An 18,323-nucleotide genomic window follows, 5' to 3' on the forward strand; every position below is an offset into this window, starting at 1 on the left:
TAAATGATAACATACCCAAAACCAAACTTCGTTTCTGTTTTTTTCTGGGTGTGTATTTGTGTGTGTGTGTGTGTGCATGTATGCAGCATTTCTCTGTGTAATCTAGGTTGCCCTTGAACTCTTGATCTTCTTCCCTTTGATGTCTGAGTCCTGTGTACTATTATGCTCAGAACAGAAACTTGATACATTGAATATTTTAAAAGAACTTCTTGTATTCCATCTTGTAGGGCTGCAAGATAAATTTTAGTTAAATTTGAATTTCAGGACTGGAGATACGGCTCAGAGATAAAGAACACTGAGAGTTCTTTTAGAAAAATTTCAAATCCCAATAACCACATGGTGGTTTATATGAATCTGTAACTCCATTCCCAGACATGTGACTCCCTCTTCTGTCCTGCATGGTTAGCAGATGTTTATGTGGTGCAAATCATTCATACAGGAGAAACACTTATTCATAGATAATAGAAAAATTTTGAGTTTGTGAAAATCAATGAATTGTTTTTAGTCTGTTTGTCCTAATATTTGTATTAAAATATAATTTATTTTCAACTAGTAATATGTGTTTCATGGGACAAACTTATGCATAGAAATGATCATAGCTTATCTGCAATCCAAACATAACAGAATAGCTTTTGTTTTATTGCACAGCCTGGCAAGACCACCTGCATGAGTTTAAGTGAGCCTTTTCTCTCCACAAGAAGCAACCAGAAGCTAGGACCTTTGTCTTAAGACAGTATAAACTTTACACTGTTTGTAGTAGAAGAAGGTATTCACTCATACTCTGAGGCTGACCAGCCACAATTGGTGCCTCTCAAAACCATACCTACTAGACTGGACCACAAAAGGCCAGACCAGACCAGACCAGACCAGACCAAACCACCACAGACACAGAACCCACGTGTCACATCTCCAAGTACTCTCTGTTTTAAGAACATATTAACACCTCCTCCTTAACAAATTGATAAATCAGATTCCCATTTCTCTTACATCTGGAAAACCTCACAATGGTGGTTTGATAAAAGCCCATAATTCATTTGTTCTTATCAGGTACAGCAAGATGGCTCATTGAGTAAGGGTGCTTGCTAACAAGCTTGATGGCCTGAGTTTGAGCCTCTGGAAAACCGGCCCCCAAATTTGTCTTCTATGTCTATACATGTATCATCATTGAAAGGCAGGCAGACATACAGACATAGAAACATAGACACAAATATAGACACACACACGCACAGACACAAATTTTCTAAGGAACATCCAAACAGCTGTGTGCAAATGAGAGAATCAGAACAAGCCTAGCTGAGGTGCTGGAAACAAATATAGGGGTGGGCAATGGGAAGGACAGATGATGAAAAGCTACAGGGCTGTCTGTGATGATCGGCTAGTGAAGGGCACACAGCTGCTTGGTAGAATCAGCACTTTTTACAGAGCATTATTGTAGGGATGGTTCTGATACTATCTTGCTCCCCAATTGGTTCTTGATCTGTCAGTAAAGAAACCATGGGCCATTTCCTGGGCGGAAGGAATAGGCGGGACTTCCAAGTCTCTGGAGGAAAAGAGACATATGCAAGGGAGGAGAGTTCGCCATGCTTTGGAGAGAGAAGAACCAAGTAGCCATGCGAGGTCTCAGGAGGAATGAGACCTGTGGCCCCTCTTACAGGTGAGTGGTCAGGGAGATTTATCAGGGACTAAACAACTTATCTTAGCAACTAAAGTTTAAGGCAGGTAGGAGGTTTGGAGATAAGAATATTGTCAAGGGCACACTTTTCCAGGAGGGAGATAGTAGTGTCCAGCAATTGTGTCCAAAGGCAAGTTGAAAAGGAACAACTGTGTGTGTGTGTGTGTGTGTGTGTGTGTGTGTGTGTGTGTTTCTTTTATCTGTGGCAAGGGAAGCTGGGTTGGGGCTGGTATCCTGACCTGTTTCTGGAGCTAGGTGTGGTAGCTAAAGGTAAATGCAACACATTATTTTCATTTCCTTTCCTGAAAATTGTTATGCTTTAGGTTATAATATACATTTATGTGTATGTGTATATGTCTGTGTGAGTCTATGCAACAGGTGTGGGAGGAAGCCAGAAGCAAGTGTCAGATTTTCTGGGGCTGGAGTTATAAATAGTTGTGAGCCACCAGATGTGGGAGCCTGGAATACGACTTGGGTCCTGTACAAATGAGCAAGGGCTGGAACTGCTGAGATATCTCCCATCCCCATCCTTCTGACATTCAAACCAGACCATTAGCTTGCTCCCGAGTCCTGGATCTCATCTACTTTCATATTGCCTGGCTCTTCCTTGACAGGTCAGTTACTCATCTTCACTACCCAGCCTGAGTGACAAGATCCAGTTTCCATCTTTTCTTCGGACCCTGACTAGTGACATTACATCTTCCCATGCAGTTACCCAGCTGATAATTCACTTTCAATGGTCCTGGGTGATCATTCTTGCCCAAGATGATGACTTTGGGCAGCAGGCCAGCTCTCTGGCTACTCAGCAGCTGAGTCCAGCTGGTGTGTGCATTGAGTATCACCTTCAGGTCCCTTCCCATCAGTCCTTGGGGAAGATTGAAGAGACTGTCCAGAAGATGCAGAAATGTACAGCCAGAGTTGTTCTGGTTTTCTTGAGCAATTCTAATTTCCAGCTCATCTTGTATGGCTTACAGGCTGTCCATGTCTCAGGACAGGTGTGGGTCAGCAAAGACACTCTGCACATGGCACTTGCCCTGACCATACCAGGCATTTCCCAGGTGTTGCAAGGCACATTTGGCCTTCTGTATCACAGCAGCAAGGCCATTGGCTTTCCTGAGTTCCTTGCTCACCTGCGCCCCAGCCAGACCCCAGAAGACATGTTTATAAAGAAGTTTTGGGAGTTCACCTTTGATTGTACATGGCCCTACCAGAACAGCACAGTGACAGAGGGTATCCAGTTCTGCACAGGGAATGAGAGTCTGAAAAACAAGCCACACCCATTTCCAGAAGTGAGTAGAATTGATGCTGCTTACACAGCTGTCTACAGCATTGCTCATGCCCTACATGATATGATATCCTCTGAGGACCAGGATGGGAAAGGTACAAACTCCCAGGACTTCCAGCCCTGGCAGGTGAGAGAGACATGTGTGTATTGGATGGTTCAGAGATGGTTGGGGAACAGGCATAATGGTTTTTACTTAGCTGTAGAAGTGTAGCAGGCTATGTACTTCCGCAAGGATGCTCCATATATGCACTGAGGGACAACATAGAAGCTGCATTTTTTTTTAATTTTTAATATTTTTATTATATATTTTCCTCAATTACATTTCCAATGCTATCCCAAAAGTCCCCCATAGCGCCCCCCACTTCCCTACCCACCCATTCCCATTCTTTTGGCCCTGGCATTCCCCTATTTTGGGACATATAAAGTTTGCAAGTCCAATGGGCCTCTCTTTCCATTGATGGCCGACTAGGCCATCTTTCGATACATATGCAGCTAGAGACAAGAGCTCCGGGGTTCTGGTTAGTACATCATGTTGTTCCAACAATAGGGTTGCAGATCCCTTTAGCTCCTTGGGTACTTTCTCTAGCTTCTCCATTGGGAGCCCTGTGATACATCCAATAGCTGACTGTGAACATCCACTCCTGTGTTTGTTAGGCCCTGGCATCGTCTCACAAGAGACAGCTATATTTGGGTCCTTTCAGCAAAATCTTGCTAGTGTATGCAATGGTGTCAGCGTTTAGAAGCTGCTTATGGGATGGATCCCTGGATACGGCAGTCCCTAAATGGTACATCCTTTCATCACAGCTATGAACTTTGTCTCTGTAACTCCTTCCCTGGGTGTTTTGTTCCCAATTCTAAGAAGGGGCACAGTGTCCACACTTTGGTCTTCATTCGTCTTGAGTTTCATGCGTTTAGCAAATTGTATCTTATATCTTGGGTATCCTAAGTTTTGGGCTAATATCCACTTATCAGTGAATACATATTGTGTGAGTTCTTTTGTGATTGTGTTACTTCACTCAAGATGATGCCCTCCAGGTCCATCCATTTGGCTAGGAATTTCATAAATTCATTGTTTTTAATAGCTGAGTAGTACTCCATTGTGTAAATGTACCATAATTTCAGTATCCATTCCTCTGTTGAGGGACATCTGGGTTCTTTCCAGCTTCTGGCTATTATAAATAGGGCTGCTATGAACATAGTGGAGCATGTGTCCTTTTTACCGGTTGGGACATCTTCTGGATATATGCCCAGGAGAGGTATTGCTGGATCCTCCGGTAGTACTATGTCCAATTTTCTGAGGAACCGTCAGACTGATTTCCAGAGTGGTTGTACAAGCTTGCAATCCCACCAACAATGGAGGAGTGTTCCACTTTCTCCACATCCTCGCCAGCATCTGCTGTCACCTGAATTTTTGATCTTAGCCATTCTGACTGGTGTGAGGTGGAATCTCAGGGTGGTTTTGATTTGCATTTCCCTCATGATTAAGGATGTTGAACATTTTTTCAGGTGCTTCTCTGCCATTCGGTATTCCTCAGGTGAGAATTCTTTGTTCAGATCTGAGCCCCATTTTTTAATGGGGTTATTTGACTTTCTGGAGTCCACCTTTTTGAGTTCTTTATATATATTGGATATTAGTCCCTTATCTGATTTAGGATAGGTGAAGATCCTTTCCCAATCTGTTGGTGTTTTTTTTTTTGTCTTATTGATGGTGTCTTTAGCCTTGCAGAAGCTTTGAAGTTTCATGAGGTCCTACTTGTCAATTCTCGATCTTACAGCACAAGCCATTACTGTTCTATTCAGGAATTTTTCCCCTGTGCCCATATCTTCAAGGCTTTTCCCCACTTTCTCCTCTATAAGTTTCAGTGTGTCTGGTTTTATGTGAAGTTCCTTGATCCACTTAGACTTGACCTTAGTACAAGGAGATAGGAATTGATTGATTCACATTCTTCTACATGTTAACAACCAGTTGTGCTAGCACCATTTGTTGAAAATGCTCTCTTTCTTCCACTGGATGTTTTTAGCTCCCTTGTCGAAGATCAAGTGCCCGTAGGTGTGTGGGTTCATTTCTGGGTCTTCAATTCTATTCCATTGGTCTATTTGTCTGTCACTATACCAGTACCATGCAGTTTTTATCACAATTGCTCTGTAGTAAAGCTTTAGGTCCGGCATGGTGATTCCACCAGAGGTTCTTTTATCCTTGAGAAGAGTTTTTGCTATCCTAGGTTTTTTGTTATTCCAGATGAATTTTCAGATTGCACTTTCAAATTCGTTGAAGAATTGATTTGGAATTTTGATGGGGATTGCATTGAATCTGTAGATTGCTTTTGGCAAGATAGCCATTTTTACAATGTTGATCCAATACATTGATACAATGAGCATGGGAGATCTTTCCATCTTCTGAGATCTTCTAGAATTTCTTTCTTCAGAGACTTGAAGTTTTTATTATACAGATCTTTCACTTCCTTAGTTAGAGTCACGCCAAGATATTTTATATTATTTGTGACTATTGAGAAGGGTGTTGTTTCCCGAATTTCTTTCTCAGCCTGTTTATTCTTTGTGTAGAGAAAGGCCATTGATTTGTTTGAGTTAATTTTATATCCAGCTACTTCACCGAAGCTGTTTATCAGGCTTAGGAGTTCTCTGGTGGAATTTTTAGGGTCACTTATATATACTATCCTATCATCTGCAAAAAGTGATATTTTGACTTCATCTTTTCCAATTTGTATCCCTTTGATCTCCTTTTGTTGTCGAATTGCTCTGGCTAGGACTTCAAGTACAATGTTGAATAGGTATGGAGAAAGTGGACAGCCTTGTCTTGTCCCTGATTTTAGAGGGATTGCTTCAAGCTTCTCACCATTTACTTTGATGTTGGCTACTGGTTTGCTGTAGATTGCTTTTATCATGTTTAGGTATGGGCCTTGAATTCCTGATCTTTCCAAGACTTTTATCATGAATGGGTGTTGGATTTGTCAAATGCTTTTTCCGCATCTAAGGAGTTGACCATGTGGTTTTTGTCTTTGAGTTTGTTTATATTCTGGATTACGTTGATGGATTTCTGTATATTGAACCATCCCTGCATCCCTGGGATGAAACCTACTTGGTCAGGATGGATGATTGTTTTGATGTGTTCTTGTATTCGGTTAGCAAGAACTTTATTGAGGATTTTTGCATCAATATTCATAAGGGATATTGGTCTGAAGTTTTCTATCTTTGTTGGGTCTTTTTGTGGTTTAGGTATCGGAGTAATTGTGGCTTCATAGAATGAGTTGGGTAGAGTACCTTCTGTTTCTATTTTGTGGAATAGTTTGTGAAGAACTGGGATTAGATCTTTTTTGAAGGTCTGATAGAACTCTGCACTAAACCCATCTGGTCCTGGGCTTTTTTTAGTTGGGAGACTATTAATGACTGCTTCTATTTCTTTGGGGGATATAGGGCTGTTTAGATCATTAACCTGATCTTGATTCAACTTTGGTACCTGGTATCTGTCTAGGAACTTCTCCATTTCATCCAGGTTCTCCAGTTTTGTTGAGTATAGCCTTTGGTAGATGGATCTGATGGTGTTTTGGATGTCTTCAGGATCTGTTGTTATGTCTCCCTTTTCATTTCTGATTTTGTTAATTAGGATGCTTTCCCTGTGCCCTCTAGTGAGTCTGGCTAAGGGTTTATCTATCTTGTTGATTTTCTCAAAGAACCAGCTCCTTGATTGGTTGATTCTTTGAATAGTTCTTCTTGTTTCCACTTGGTTGATTTCGCCCCTGAGTTTGATTATTTCCTGCCGTCTACTCCTCTTGGGTTAATTTGCTTCCTTTTGTTCTAGTGCTTTTAGGTATGTTGGAGGCACTCAGAGCTATGAGTTTTCCTCTTAGAAATGCTTTCATTGCGCCCCATAAGTTTGGGTATGTTGTGGCTTCATTTTCATTGAACTCTAAAAAGTCCTTAATTCCTTTCTTTATTCCTTCCTTGACCAAGGTATCATTGAGAAGAGTGTTGTTCAGTTTCCACGTGAAGGTTGGCTTTCTATTATTTATTTTGTTATTGAAGATCAGCCCTAGTCCATGGTGATCTGATAGGATGCATGGGACAATTTCAATATTTTTGTATCTGTTGAGGCCTGCTTTGTGACCAATTATGTGGTCAATTTTGGAGAAGGTATCATGAGGTGCTGAGAAGAAGGTATATCCTTTTGTTTTAGGATAGAATGTTCTGTAGATATCTGCCAGATCCATTTGATTCATAATTTCTCTTAGTTTCTCTGTGTCCCTGTTTAGTTTCTGTTTCCATGATCTGTCCATTGGTGAAAGTGGTGTGTTGAAGTCTCCCACTATTATTGTATGAGGTGCAATGTGTGCTTTGAGATTTACTAAAGTTTCTTTAATGAATGTGGCTGCCTTTGTATTTGGAGCATAGATATTCAGGATTGATAGTTCCTCTTGGAGGATTTTACCTTTGATGAGTATGAAGTGTCCCTCCCTGTCTTTTTTAATGACTTTGGGTTGGAAGTCAATCTTATCAGATATTAGAATGGCTACTCCAGCTTGTTTCTTCATACCATTTGTTTGGAAAATTGTTTTCCAGCCTTTCATTCTGAGGTAGTGTCTATCTTTTTCTCTGAGATGAGTTTCCTGTAAGCAGCAAAATGTTGGGTCTTGTGTAGCCAGTTTGTTAGTCTATGTCTTTTTATCGGGGAGTTGAGTCCATTGATATTAAGAGATATTAAGGAAAAGTAATTGTTGTTTCCTGTTATTTTTGTTGTTAAAGTTGGCATTCTGTTCTTGTGGCTGTCTACTTTTAGCTTTGTTGAGGGATTACCTTCTTGTTGTTTCTAGGGTGTGGTTCCTGTCCTTGTATTGGTTTTTTTCTGTTATTATCCTTTGAAGGGCTGGATTCGTGGAGAGATAATGTGTGAATTTGGTTTTGTCGTGGAATACTTTGGTTTCTCCCTCTATGTTAATTGAGAGTTTGGCTGGGTATAGTAGCCTGGGCTGGAATTTGTGTTCTTTTAGTGTCTGTATAACATCCGTCCAGGATCTTCTGGCTTTCATAGTCTCTGGTGAAAAATCTGGTGTAATTCTGATAGGCTTGCCTTTATATGTTACTTGGCCTTTTTCTCTTACTGCTTTTAGTATTCTATCTTTATTTAGAGCATTTGTTGTTCTGATTATTATGTGTCGGGAGGTATTTCTTTTCTGGTCCAGTCTATTTGGAGTTCTGTAGGCTTCTTGTATGTTCATGGGCATCTCTTTCTTTAGATTTGGGAAGTTTTCTTCTATAATTTTGTTGAAGATGTTTGCTGGTCCTTTGAGTTGAAAATCTTCATTCTCATCCACTCCTATTATCCGTAGGTTTGGTCTTCTCATTGTGTCCCGTATTTCTTGGATGTTTTGAGTTAGGATCTTTTTGCATTTTACATTTTCCTTGATTGTTGTGCCGATGTTCTCTATGGAATCTTCTGCACCTGAGATTCTCTCTTCCATCTCTTGTATTCTGTTGCTGATGCTGGTATCTATGGTTCCAGATTTCTTTCCTAGGTTTTCTATCTCCAGTGTAGCCTCATTTTGGGTTTTCTTTATTGTGTCTACTTCCCTTTTTAGGTCTAGTATGGTTTTGTTCATTTCCATCATCTGTTTGGATGTGTTTTCCTGTTTTTCATTAAGGACTTCTACCTGTTTGATTAGGTTATCCTGTTTTTCTTTAAGGATTTGTAACTCTTTAGCAGTGTTCTCCTGCAATTCTTTAAGGGATTTTTGTGCTTCCTCTTTAATGTCTTCTACCTGTTTAGCAGTGTCTCCTGTATTTTTTTAAGTGTGTTATTAAAGTCCTTCTTGAAGTCCTCTACCATCATCAGGTGATATGCTTTTAGATCCGTGTCTAGCTTTTCCGGTGTGTTGGGGTGCCCTGGACTGGGCGAAGTGGGAGTGCTGGGTTCTGATGATGGTGAGTGGTCTTGGTTTCTGTTAGTAAGATTATTACGTTTACCTTTCGCCATCTGGTAATCTCTGGGGTTAGTTGTTGTCGTTGTCACTGTTTAAAGATTGGAGCAGAAGCTGTGTTCCACTCACCAGCAGTCTCAAAATCCTGTGGCGGGGGTCGTGGGTAGCTGGCGGGTGTCAGCCCACCCTGCGCTCTAGCTACCCTGGTGCTGGTCCGCCTGGATGAGGCCTGTGTCCCTACTCAGGCCGGTTTCTGCTTCCCTAACTAATGCAGTCTCGGGTCCCGTGCGCAATTGGTTTGGAGCAGAAGCTGTGTTCCACTCACCAGAAGTCTTAAGATCCTGTGGCGGGTGTTGTGGGTAGCTGGCAAGTGTCAGCCGACCCTGTGCCCTAGCTACCCTGGTGCTTTTCTGACCGAAAGAGCGAAGCTGCATTTTTCAAGGAATCCATGCTGTGTGTGTGATATCAGATGAATCCAGTTCCAGTGGGTTGCTTTTGTACAAATACAAGATACCTAGTACATTTAATTTTCATATAATGGTAAACATTTTACTGTCCTAAATTTGAGCTTAGATATACATGGATGCTTTTAGTACAGGCATGCTAAAAGTCAGAGTTTCAAAGACATATCAAATCTCTCTCTCTCTCTCTCTCTCTCTCTCTCTCTCTGTCAATATGTGTGTGTGTGTGTGTGTGTGTGTGTGCGTGTGTGTGTGCTTGTGTGTGTGTGTAGGCAGGCATGCAGGCATATGATTGAGATGTGATTACAGTGTGTATATGCCTCAGAAAGTCTGAGGATGATGTGAGAAATTACCCTTCAATCACTCTTCTACCTTATTCTTTGGGGCATGGTATCTCACTCAAACCTAGAACTTGTTGATATGGCTTGTGATGGTACATAACTTACTCTGGGTATTGCCTCGCTCGATCCCCATGAAGCTGTACAGAGGTAATGCCACATTCACCTATCATTTAGGATGGTTCTGGATATTTTAATTCCTGTCTTCTAACTTGTGTGGCAAGACTTTAATGACTGAGCCAACTCTCATGTCCTTATCTCATTTTCTATGTATACTATTATTTTAAAATTTCATACATTTATATAAAACCTTTTTTCATTTTCCTCCAGTATCCAGTCTCTCTCTCTCTCTCTCTCTCTCTCTCTCTCTCTCTCTCTCTCTCTCTCTCTCTCTCTCTCTCTCTCCCATCTACATTTTCCATTCTTCTTTGTGTAGAATAGGCCTAGATATGCATGATGACCCTTGGAAGACACACTACTCACTGATGAGGTAAAATAAGTGTGGTGGTTAAGGAGGGGCTATGTTTTCATTGCCTTCAGAGAGATTATCTGAGTCTCTATGTGCTAAGTGAAAGATGCACATAGTTTTGAACCAGAAGAACAGTGATAGTTGTTGGCTTTTTGGTCAAGGTGCACAGATTAGAAATTACAGGAGGCCAAGTTCAGTGACCCATCTTAGTACACAGGAGATTGAGGCAAGAGAATCAAGTTCCATGCCAATCTATATTACATAGCAAAATACTATCACAAAATAAAAATATATGTGTGTGGTGATAACTGGGTGTAATCTAGGATGAAGATGTAAAGTAAATGAAGGAGTGATGAGCAAGTGAAGAGCCTAGTAAGACCTGAGAAGGTCTGTCAGGAAATACCTGAGGTCTGAATCAAGGGTAAGAAGTATCACTATGGGAAGAAGTGATAGGATTACAGATGGTAGGGACAGCATGTGCCTGCACCCTAGAATGGAGATAAATAAGATGAACCACATGTGTGGAGCTGAAGGGGTGGAATAGCCTGGTCAAAGTGATTGGGAGGCCTAGGTGGGCTGGAGCCTCTGTGGAAGTCTTGCTAGGGTTTGGAGTCTAAAGAGTATGATAGGAAGTGTGAGGACAGTAGTGCACAAACAAATGAGACACTGGAGCCAAGTTATCACATTGTAATATTTTGGGTTCAATTTTAAGGCTGATGAGACGTCTCAGTGGGTAAAGGCTCTTGTTTCCAAGCATAAATTCAATTCCTGTGTCTCACATTGCAGCAGAACAGAGCATTCCTGTTGAGTTGTTCTCTGAAATCCCTGCTGAATGTGAGATGTGTTTTCTCTCTTAAAACTGATCTGGATCAAGTATTATAAATTATTACTTTAGTAAAGCTAGAATATTTTCTTGAGTCCTTAGAAATATTGTATGTGTTTTACCCCCTTATGATTACTGTGGATAGTTTTGATTGAAGTAGCTCTGTAAACCTTCAGACACCATTTGGACAAGACACTGAACAGTCCCTGGACAGTCAACAATATTTCCCTTTCTTTCCCAGCTGCTCCATGCCCTCAAAAAGGTACACTTCAAGACTCTGGATGGAATCAAGATTATGTTTGATGCCAACGGAGATTTGGTGACAAAATTTGATATTTTACAAGGGCAGAGGACTCCTGCAGGTGTATTCCACTTGGTCCACGTAGGCATGATAGACCCTCAAGCGTCTTCAGGGAACAAAATGATGGTTCAGTTGAAGGAGGATCTGCAAGTAAGTTCCCTGAATGCAGAGAAAACTGTTGTCCTAGTGTTTCAAAGTCTCTGGGAAATTTCAAGTCCAGGGTTCCTCATGCCTACTTATGCATGAAGTGGATGTAGGCCATTCAGTTATAACTGACCATGCTCTTTACCTTACAAGAGACCTTTCTTCGAGTGATAATTTATTGACCAGCAAAAATGAATGTATCAGAGCTGGGGCTATAATAATGGCTCACTGGCTAAAGTGTTTGCTGTGCAAGCAAGCACAAGGCCCAGACTTTGGATCTCCAATAAGTTTGTACATGCTAACTGGCAGTGTGTTCTACTTGTAATTTTGTTTTTGAAGGTGACATGAATTGGATGCTCATAGCAAGTTAGCTAGTGAGACTTGCCATTCAAGTTATCTCATAGTTTTACTTTGAGTGTCAATGTGCAGAGTGGAAATGCAATGGAGGATGATTCCCCAACAGTAACCTTGGGCCAGCACATGCAGTAGTACATACATGCATGTGATTCTACATAGATGTAAAAACAAAATACACATATTTATATCATAGACACTTGTATAAAATGAGGAGAAGATATACTAGACTCACAAAATAGAACCAGAATGTGTACTTCTTGGTATTTTGAGAGTATTTTCATTGTCTGTATTCTGGAATTGCTCTGTGAAGAGGAAGGCTGTGACCCACTAAGCCAAACACTTTTGCATGGGCTATCTGGGAAGTGGTCTCAGCAGACACCCTCAGGTTACTTGTTGTGATAGATTTCCCATCCATGACAAATACCAGAGTATCTGTGAAGTCAGGAAAGGTTTTTTTATTGACTCATGGTATGAGAGATCCAAGGCCAGATGGATCATTGCTTTGGGTATGTGTGGCTGAGGCAATATGTCTTGGCAGCAGGTGTGTTTGGTGGAAGAGGTTTCCCAATTCATGGGACCAGTGAGTTGGAGGTTGTTGTATAGATAGATTTGATAGGTAAACACATTATATCTTACAAGTGCATAGCCCCATTGATACATTCCTCAATTAATTCCCATGTTCTCCTTCCACCATCTACAATAGTTCATTAAATTAAGAGTCCATCAAGGAATTGATTAGGTCAGATGCATCAGTATTCAATGGTTCTTCAAAAAACCCATTATCTTGTAACCAGTGATTCAATACACAAGACTTTTGGAAACATATGAGGTTCAAATGCTGATGTTTATTAACAAAATTATCAGCTGCTTTGATGTAGACCTGTCTATGTGTGTAATCTGATGCATCAAAATAACTCAGCTTTCTGTCCTGTGCCTATTATAAGCCATCTAGGAAAGGCTATGGCAAGCAGGTGTATTTTTTTTTGGAGATGGCACAAAATTGTATAGCTGTGATGGGTGTTCTGTGAGATACAGGTCCTTAGAGACTTCATCCTAGGTGTGCTTCTGGCTGCTGATATGCCTTTCCTGTCACTATTATATAGCCTAATGATTCCTGTGTATCAACCCACTCTATTTGGTAGATCTCCTGCAGAATCAAAATGAATCTGTGTTTTTTAGTAGTAATGCTGTATAGATGAATTGATGATTGCATAATTCCAGGTAATGGTTTTATTGCATTCCTAAACTGATACAAGTAATCTCAAGGCCCCTATATAATAACAGCTGCAAATTGTTTCATGTGTCACAGGATAATTGTACTAGGAAAAGAAAGCAGGTTTGGAACAAATGTACAGTCAAAGAGAACACTGTTTTTAGATAAGGAACAAGGCCCCCAACTGGTAACTATTGGTAAGGGCAATTTATTATAGGTGCAAGGGCAGAAAATAAATGATTGACTAGTCTATCTATACAATGCTTCAAAAAAGTAAGACACAAGGTAGATGATTTGTTTCTTGGCAAAACAGTGCTAACTTATGACATAAAAATTATTGCTTTAAAGTTATAATGAACTTATGGAGCTAGTAACAGATAATGAATATTTAGGTACTAGTCTTAATTGAAAGACATGTAAACAATTCTGCAGTAACTCCTTAAATCTTATAGATCTATGACACAAACTGTTGACTTAAACTTACTATGAACTTATGGAATGGAAAAACAGCTTAGAAAATCATGTTATCAATTATCTTGACAAAGTATAAAAACTAAGAACTATAAAAAGTGACAGTGCATCTTTCTTTATCTTCATCTAGTATGTGTGTCTCTGTATTTGCCTGAAAATCTCCTCCCCTCCCCTCCCCTCCCCTCCCCTCCCCTCCCCTCCCCTCCCCTCCCCTCCCCTCCCCTCCCCTCCCTTCTTTTTTCTTCCCTTTCTCTTCCTTTCCTCTTTGGCTCACAAAGAGTTAAGGAACTCTTAAGCCTCTTGCCTGGCCACAGAGAAGCCTGGGTCAAAGAGAAAAGAACTTAAGTAACCAAGCTTTTTCTTTACCCCTGCTTCTGTCAGCAGGAGTTAATTGCCAGAAGCCAACTGCTTTTGGTCACAGAATAGCAAAGAGTTAAAGAGTTAGATTCCAAGAAGTCATCAGCTTCTGGCCCTGATTTCCATTGCTACCCTTGCTGCATTTCCCGGAGAACCCTGTGATGCTGTGCTGGACCTCAGCATATGCCAGTGGATAGAGTCCCCTCCTCTGCAACTTTGTCTAACTTAGGTCTGGTGGCATCACCTGTCTGTGGTGGTCTTAAGGTTTCCACAGGAGAATGAGGTTCCCATTCTTGGATTTGTCAAGTATAAAGGACACATGGTCAATGTTCAGAAGATTGTTTTGAAGTACTTTTCAATGGGGTTGACCTGGTTGGGATTTCCTTGGCTTTCTGCTGTGGCAGATACCTCAGCATCCCACATTTCTAACTTGATGATCCTTGCCTGGAAGTAGAGCTGGGCCAAGAGAAACCGAGTCAGTCCTTGTAAGTCCCATGAAAAGAGTGTACTCTGAAAGTTTGTGTGTGTGTGTGTGTTTTAACGGAGTCATTATCCACAATTTTAGTCTTTTTGAAGCTCAAGAACACTTTGAGTTTATGAGAAAACCACAGGATAGTCAAATTGTAAATCTCAACATCTTTACAGGGGAGGGAGCTGGGGAAGAGGAAGAAAGGCAACCATGTCCTCTGAGTTAGGCACAGAGGCCTTCAAGCAGCCACAAGGCACCAGGGAGCATCATAATAAGAAATAGAATGTTGAGAGTATCAAAGGAAGCATGCTCAGGCTATGGATTGTATCTAAAAGAAGAAAAGAGATAAATAGAAAGAAATAGTGGGAAAATGATGGTTTTGTAACTGAGACAAGCAGGCTGACTTGACAGAAGGGAATGGCAGTGTGTCTGTAATGTCTGACAATATTATAGTTTTCATTGTTTATTTTGCATATATGGATACTTTGCCTGCACAAATATTTGTGTATTATGTATACATTTGGTGCTTGCAGAAGTCAGAAGAGAGAATTGGATCCTCTGGAACTGGAGTTATGCTGTGAGGTGCTCTGTGGGTGCTGGGGATTGAACACTGCTTCTGTCAGTGAGCAGCACACACTCCTGACAGCTGAGTCATCTCTATAGCCCTTTACCATCAATTGTTAACATATGAGCTACAGAGAGATTGGAAGCCAACCCTCACACAGTTTCTTATAGGTCTGAAGCTATAGCTAGGGAAACTATATGTAGCCCATCCTCTATTACACACAATGGTAGCTGTACAGTTTGGCATCACTTGGGCAGAAATATTTTCTGAAAGGCCTCTCATATAGTGGGCTGAGAGGAAACTTTTCTGTTCTGCTTCTCAGTGTGAGTTCAGGCATCTTTATCTCTGGAGAATCACTGGTGACACTATGCTCCTTGTTACTAGGTGCCCACCTCCATCTGCAGTGAAAGCTGCCTTCCAGGGTTCAGCCAGGTACCCCGACTGGGAGCCCCCCACTGCTGTTTTGATTGCAGGCCATGCCCTGAGGGACAGTTTGCAGACCAAAGAGGTAAGGGCTTATGGAACTGGAATCTGAGAGATTCACAGGGCAATGTGAGCTTACTGTATTTCTCCAATGTCTTAATAACTATTCTACTGTTGTAAAGAGACACCATGACCTAGGCAGTTTCTAAAAGAAACTTATTGAAATGGGGCTTACTTAGAGTTTCACAGGCTGAGTCCATGGCTATAATTGCAGGACATGTGGCAGGAGGTAATCAGGCATGATGTTACACCAGTGTCTGAGAACTTAAGTTCTGATTCACAGGCAGCATGCAGTTGTTAATGTGGAGAGTGGACCTGATGTTGGATTTTGAACTCTCAGAGGCCATATCTTGTGACACACCTCCTCCAATAAGGCGACAGCTACCAATCCATCTCTAACTGTCCACCCTGTAGGAACCAAACATTCAAATATATGAGCCTATGGGGGCCATTCTCATTTATACCATCTCTCCTATCTACTGAGGTGTGCCAGTCTTTGCTTTCCTGTGGACTTAGGTAGGAACACCATTCAGAATGCTTCCCGGGTTGGAGAGATGGCTCATCCATTAAAGGCTAGGCTCACAACGAAAAAATAAGAGAATGCTTCCCTTATAATTATTCCTTGGAAAGTGCTTTATTGAGAAAGACAAATGAATGATCCATAATTGCACAACCTCATGGATTATCTATTGGAAACTGTTATAAAAGTAAGTGATTTTCTATTCCAGCCCTTCATTTGAATAACAATATGGAGGCTTTTATATGTATTAAAAGCTTCAGTCACTATACCTAGGTAGATTCTGAGCTATCCTAACCAGAAATTTCTGAACTGGCCTACTTCCCAACCCAATGTCCTATTACCTGCCATCTTGGTCTTGCCATGGCAATTCCTTCTTCATTTGTGTCTTGATGGGAGATGTTGGGGATGGTTTTGTGCACTGTGCCTTCAGGTGCTGATTGCTACATCCAGAGATCTGGTTGTAGTCTAGGCACTGACATTGACAATCATCTCCTTCTCAGTGATGTGTAAAAATTCTATTCCATCACCTCTGAGTCAGCTTATAGCTGTGCAGAAAGGAGTAGGGAAGGTCTTGTGATCCTAGTCAAGGGTTGGCAGTCAAAAGGATAGTGTAAGAAAGGAAGAATAGGTGAAGGACTAGGAAGATTCACCATGGGCAGATTTTTAGAGGAGTAGCATTGAGGACATACATGGAATATAGCGATCCACTGCAATACTCAGATTGCAGGTAATGCCAAATGAGTGGGAGTAGGCAGCCATACACAGATGAATATCTGCCTAGCACAATCCTTGATGTCTGTTAATAAGTTTATTAGGTCTCTGTGTTACTTATTTGGGAGCTAAAATGGGCTAAAGCAGGCATAGAAACATCTTGTTGGCTGCAGAAGGTGAGAAGAAAAGCTCCCAGAACTACATTTACCAAATAGTGTACACACTCTGGATCCTGATCAAGAAACATGGCATAATCAACAAAGGAATACACATGGCTCCAGCTGCATACGTTGCAGAGGATGGCCTTGTCATACATCAATGGGAGGAGAGGTCTTTGGTCCTATGAAGGCTCTATAGATGCCCCAGTGTAAGGAAACTGAGGGTGGGAGGCAGAAGAGGGTGGGTGGGTGGAGAACACCCTCATAGAAGCAGGGGGAGAGAGAATGGGATAGGGTGTTTTCTGAAGAAGGAACTGGGAAAGGGAATAAGATTTGAAATGTAAATAAAGAAAACATCCAATTAAAACAAAAAAAGGTTGCTGCCTCTCCTTTGGGATAATCTACCAACTATTACCAAGAAAATGTAGGACAATGGCACCCACAAGAACAGAGAACTATATTCCTCAGAAATCTCTCTATATATAGACCTCAGGTTCTGAGCCAGAAAGATAGTAGAGCAGTGTAAGTAAATGCTTATGCAGCCAAGAGTAAACAGGGCAAAAGACCTAGGGAAGAACAGCCTGGAGTTTATTGGTAGGTCGATTTTACAGAATTTAAGCCGGGAAAATATGGTTACAAATACCTTCTAGTGTTTGTAGATGTTTTTCCTGGATGGGTTCAGACATTCCCCACCAAGCAGGAAACAGCTACCATGGTAGCTAAGAAGATATTAGAAGAAAAATTTCCAGAGATTCAGAGTGCCCAAGGTAATTGGATCAGACAATGGTCCTGCTTTTGTCTCTTAAGGTAAGTCAGGGATTGGCAGAGATATTGGGGACTAATTAGAAGCCCCATTGTGCGTACTATCCCCAGAGCCCAGGGCGGTATAGAAAATAAACCTCTACAAGAGTGCTTGACTAACTTGACCTTGGAGACTGGTTCAGACTGGTTGGTGCCCCTCCTCTTGGCCCTGAACACCCCCTACCATTTTAACTTGACCCCTTTTGAGATACTGCATGGGACACCCACTCCCTTGACCTTCCCCCTGACTTCCACTGACACTGATGAATTTCACTTGCTTTTTAAACCTCATGGTGGATATCGTGTTGTGACTTCCTTTCTCTGTATTACTGGGGTTCATCCTAGAGGTTGAATTGGCACAGGCCACCACATTCTGGGTTGGTTTTTGACAGAACTTACTACTTTACATGCTGAAAGCTGGAAATATAAGGTCAAGGTGCCATTAGGATTAATTTTTGCTGAAGAATTTGTCTCTGTGTGTATATGTGCATGCATGCATCTGTCTATCTGCCTGTCCTCTTTTCAGTTTGTTGTTTGGCTTTTGGATAAGGTTTTACAATGCAGCCTGGGCTGGCATTGAACAACTCACCTTTTTGACCAGACTTACTATGAACTGAAAGATAATTACTTTTCTCTGCCTCTCAAGTGCTGAGATGAAATCATTTGCAGTCACACCTTTCTCCAACTCCCACTTCTCATTAGATTAGCAGTCCTATTGGAAGTAGGATCTATCCTGGTGATGACATTTAACCTCTATTACATCATCTCCAGTTAACTTAATGAGAAATACAGCTT

General features: G+C 41.3%; 1 protein-coding gene across 5 annotated transcripts in view; it reads left to right on the forward strand.

Annotated features, from left to right (window-relative positions):
- The window catches only part of LOC147003567 (vomeronasal type-2 receptor 26-like), a 54,030-nt gene that overhangs the window by 32,384 nt on the left and 3,323 nt on the right, over positions 1–18,323 (forward strand). For all 5 annotated transcript variants that reach the window (XM_085842237.1, XM_085842236.1, XM_085842240.1 and 2 more), the window contains 3 exons: positions 2,287–3,084; positions 11,220–11,429; positions 15,240–15,363. In XM_085842237.1, coding sequence (XP_085698363.1) covers positions 2,287–3,084; positions 11,220–11,429; positions 15,240–15,363 — 1,132 coding nt within the window. The remainder of the gene's footprint in view (positions 1–2,286; positions 3,085–11,219; positions 11,430–15,239; positions 15,364–18,323) is intronic.

Source organism: Mus caroli, unplaced genomic scaffold (assembly GCF_978045245.1).
Source record: "Mus caroli unplaced genomic scaffold, Mus_caroli_1 scaffold_8, whole genome shotgun sequence".
NCBI lineage: Eukaryota > Metazoa > Chordata > Mammalia > Rodentia > Muridae > Mus > Mus caroli.